General features: G+C 35.9%; 1 protein-coding gene across 1 annotated transcript in view; it reads left to right on the top strand.

Annotated features, from left to right (window-relative positions):
- The window catches only part of LOC102586428 (protein GLE1), a 20,213-nt gene that overhangs the window by 9,260 nt on the left and 6,205 nt on the right, over positions 1 to 4,748 (top strand). Inside the window, exon 10 of the mRNA XM_006340053.2 lies at positions 3,932 to 4,041. Within this exon, the coding sequence (XP_006340115.1) occupies positions 3,932 to 4,041 (110 nt within the window). The remainder of the gene's footprint in view (positions 1 to 3,931; positions 4,042 to 4,748) is intronic.

The raw sequence follows: 4,748 nt of genomic DNA, 5'->3' as shown, positions 1-4,748 counted from the left end.
TCTTTCTATGAATATGTGATTTCGAATGCAAAAGAGGCATAAGTCCTCTTTTTATTATGAATGTGTGATTTTCTTATTGTTAAATGTGAAAGGGGTGTGATTCCTCTATTTTAGTTAGATTTGCAAGGATTGTGATTCCTCTATTTTATTTGAACTTGCAAGGGTGTGATTCCCTTATTTTGTATTGTGAAAGATATGCGATTCTCTTATTTTATTTTAAATTTGCTAGTTAAATTTGTGACTAAGTTGAATAGCATTGGTGAAGAATTTTTGAATGGATGTTTAGTTTGTAAGATAGAGCGGAAGATATTTGAAAATGTAAGTAATGATGCTATTATAGATCGTTTTCAAAATATGAAGTCTCGTCGAGTACAATTGTAAACTGATGATATTTTTTGTGGAATGTAATTTTTATGTATTGCTCGCTTAGTTATTGTTATTATAAATTTTTTGATATTATCTTTAAAGCAACGGTGCACCCGTTTTCTTAAAATCCTGGATTCGCCTCTGACTGTGAAGATAAAAGTCCAAGAAACACTCCAGAAAATGGAAAATTTTTATTATGGGTGAGGCGCACATAGTGTCAGTTGTGTGAGGCGTTTTTTGGCTGCCATTTGTATATTGTGGGGCCCATATTGTACTTGTTTCATTTCCTTACTTTTTCTTCTCTCTCCTTTTGGTTTCATTTTTCAGCCTTAACTAATAGTTTGTGCCCCATGATCCACAAGTCAAAAAATGGGTGGAGCCTCTTCCAACTTTGGTTGGTTGGGCCTCACCCATAATAAAAAATTTCCAGAAAATGTACTCATGAAATATTCTTACCTGGGATTGTCCGTCTCAACTGTTCACACCCATGCTTTTGGACATTATAAGCAGGTGAGTGATCAGTATATACGTGTCTGATGAACATTCTCAAAAAACAAATATACGTTTCCGACGAACCAGTGGCATTTCACAATTCACTTTGAAGCTGTGAAACTTCTTTGTGGCCAAGGGCCATGCAATTACATTTTGCCAGTTTATGAGAACCAATGCCGATGGAGTGCATGATGAAGCAGAGATCATTTGTATTGTCGTCAACAAGTCTATTGATATGTTCGAAGGGAAAAACATGGATATGAAGATATCATTTCACTGACCTTGCCTTCCTTTACATGGATATGAAGATATCATTTCACTGACCTTGCCTTCCTTTACATGGATATGAAGATATCATTTCACTGACCTTGCCTTCCTTTACATGGATATGAAGATATCATTTCACTGACCTTGCCTTCCTTTACATGGATATGAAGATATCATTTCACTGACCTTGCCTTCCTTTACATGGATATGAAGATATCATTTCACTGACCTTGCCTTCCTTTACATGGATATGAAGATATCATTTCACTGACCTTGCCTTCCTTTACATGGATATGAAGATATCATTTCACTGACCTTGCCTTCCTTTACATGGATATGAAGATATCATTTCACTGACCTTGCCTTCCTTTACATGGATATGAAGATATCATTTCACTGACCTTGCCTTCCTTTACATGGATATGAAGATATCATTTCACTGACCTTGCCTTCCTTTACATGGATATGAAGATATCATTTCACTGACCTTGCCTTCCTTTACATGGATATGAAGATATCATTTCACTGACCTTGCCTTCCTTTACATGGATATGAAGATATCATTTCACTGACCTTGCCTTCCTTTACATGGATATGAAGATATCATTTCACTGACCTTGCCTTCCTTTACATGGATATGAAGATATCATTTCACTGACCTTGCCTTCCTTTACATGGATATGAAGATATCATTTCACTGACCAGTGTTGTGAGGCGCTCGCCTTTCACCTTTGGCGATAAGGCGAGGCGAGGTGAGGCACTTTCGCATATTTGCCTCGAGGTGAGGCGAGTTGAAAATGGCGCCCTTCAAATAAGAGATTTTCATCTACCATCATTTTTTGTTGGTGCAATTAGAGTCAGCTACATCCAAACAACAAGACGGTGAAAGGCTAGATGGATATATCAAACTCAAGGATATATTGCAAACATTCCACATTTGCGATTGCCTCCTCTTCTCTTCAGTCGCGAACCCTTCGTGTTTGCCTCCTTTTTGCAAACACCGACTTCACGACCTTCTTCTTCAACTCACTTCGTGACTACTGCTCCTTCGCCGCTTCGTGACTGCTGCCAGGACGTTTCTTCTTCTTCAGTTCTTCTCTTCTTCTTCTTCTTATTCTTCTTCTCTTCTAATTCTTCTCTTCTTTTCTTCTTCTTCTTCACTACTCTATTTTTCACTCACTCCTGTGCTCTGTTTTCAGTGTGGTAATGAACAGGGTTGTTCACTCACTCGGTGCTTTGTTCACTATTAGTTTTTAAATTTAAATATTTGCTAATATATGTTATTGCTATTAAGATTTTGGATATTTATATGTGCAATTAAAAAATTTAATTTTTGGTATTAATTGGCGCCTTAATTCAAAAAGGCGAGCGCCTCGCCGCTCACCTCGCCTCGTGGCGAGGCAGGCCCTTGTCGCCTTTTGTCACCTCTCGCCGTCCAAAACACTGTCACTGACCTTAAGAGAAAAATGTCAATCTTTATTCTGGATAGTGTTCTGTAATTGCTACTGCTGACTGAATAAAATGGACTTCCTTTATATTCATAGGTTGTAGTCTAGCTTAAAAGTATCCAAAAAAAGAGATTTCTTTTTACCAGTATGGCCACAGAAGAAAAAGAAAAAACGAAGAGACTGATAGAGGGCGCTCCTTCTGAGATCAATATGGACAAAAACTGAATAAAAAACAAAAGAGTAGTCCAGAAAAACTTAAGTGAAGGATGAGAAAAAGAAAAAGTAAAACATTGATGGCCATATATGTGTTGGATGTGTAACATGTACACTAACACATATTTTGACTTGATTTTATATAGAAAAAATAAAATAAAAAACCACCTTAATGAAAGAAATATCAAGAAATCAGCTTCAATAGTTTCCTCCTCTTGGAATCGAGTATCTGTGCATTCAAATTTGACTAGGTGAGAGTTCGTCTCTTTCTTTGTTTGATGTTTCTTTTCAGCTGGAGCAGTTTAACCCCTGTAAATGATGTTATTCCTCTTGTAGATTTCATTAGCTCCCTGTCCTTGGCTTAACAACCAGATTTTTTGCTCATTTAGGGAATTGCTCAATGCTCTATCTGTAGATTTTGTATCTAGGAGCTTTCCCTAATTTCTCTGTACTGTTTTCAGCATCTTCTTGATGCCAATCAACATAACAATTACTTCATCAAAGTAATAATAATAATAATAGTAATATCAATCTATCTTTTACCTTTATAAAAAAAAAGTATTACTAATACCTAAACAAATGATTAGGTATGCATGCACTCGTCATAAGTCATAATTTGCTAATACATATGCTTTGTTTAGAATAGATATATTTTGGTTAGATAGCATGGAGAAACATGATTCTCTAGTTTGATAATCTCAGCTACTATTAAGTGAATTTCCACGAGCTAATACCTGCGGCTTTTTTCTAACCCTGGGCTTCTAGAAAGGGATGTTCCTTTGCAGTGTTGTCTTTTTCCTATTAGTTCCATTAGTCCCATTAATTCTTTATTTCTTTTAGCCTTGGCCTTTGGTTGTTATCTTTTCTGGTAGTGTCTCTTGAGAGTGTTATATATAAAGGACCAAATTAGATCTTCCCTAAATTTAAGGGACTATTTTGGGCTTTTTCACCATAGTCTACTATAAAATGTTATTGGCAAAACTTTTACTACTTGTAGAGTCAACTGGATTATATCCTTTAACAGATAGTGTATGGTACCCTAACCTCCAACTGCCAAGATGAAACATGTACTGTTGTATTTCTTTCTGTTTCTAGTGCTTGTAAATCTATGCCTTGATTTCGACTTCGCAATTTCCAATAAGCAGGAAATACAATCAGGGTGACACAAAATGCTCAAAAACTGGAGGAGAAAAGATTGGCCGTTTACAATGAAATAGCTGCGCAGAATGAAGCACTGGGATTGGGTTCAAACAAGGTAACTTTGCAAATCAATATTTAAAATTTCATTCCAGATTTATTGGACTATTATGCTTCTTGCTGCATAAAGTGAAGTGTTCTTTGCAGAGGCTTGTGAATGAGGGTTCCTAAACAGTTGGGCATCAACAAAGTGTACTAGTCAAAAAGGCCCTCTATACTAATCTCTATTGTATTCTCCCTTACAGCATATCCCAAAATATGTGACACCATTCTATTAATATTGTTACTGTGAGAAATATAGGAAAAGAATATTATTGAATTGTTGTTGTTTACATTATTACATTGAGACCCTATTTATAGACCCTAGAATACAATCCTTTACCAAGTAGGATACTATTTAGTATTCCTATTTCTATTTCTATTACTATTCCTTTTCTAATAGAATTGTATATACCTATTTCTATTCTAATAGGATTGTATAAACCTATTCCTATTCTAACACTCCCCCTCAAGCTAGTGCATACAATTCATGTACCTAGCTTGTTACAAATGTAATTAACACGAGGACCGATGAGGGGCTTGGTGAGATACCTTCAAGTTGATCACTCGACTTCACAAAATTGACAATCAATCTCAATGTGCTTGGTCTTCTCATGAAATACTGAATTTGATAAATAATGCCGATAAAACACAGAGTGATAAAATTACAGTGTTGGAACTTCCCAAACCAAGTTTGCAAAGACTGTTTCAGACCATAGAGTGACT

This window comes from Solanum tuberosum, unplaced genomic scaffold (assembly GCF_000226075.1).
Source record: "Solanum tuberosum cultivar DM 1-3 516 R44 unplaced genomic scaffold, SolTub_3.0 scf00016, whole genome shotgun sequence".
Lineage (NCBI taxonomy): Eukaryota > Viridiplantae > Streptophyta > Magnoliopsida > Solanales > Solanaceae > Solanum > Solanum tuberosum.
This window is presented reverse-complemented; position numbering and strand designations above follow the sequence as displayed.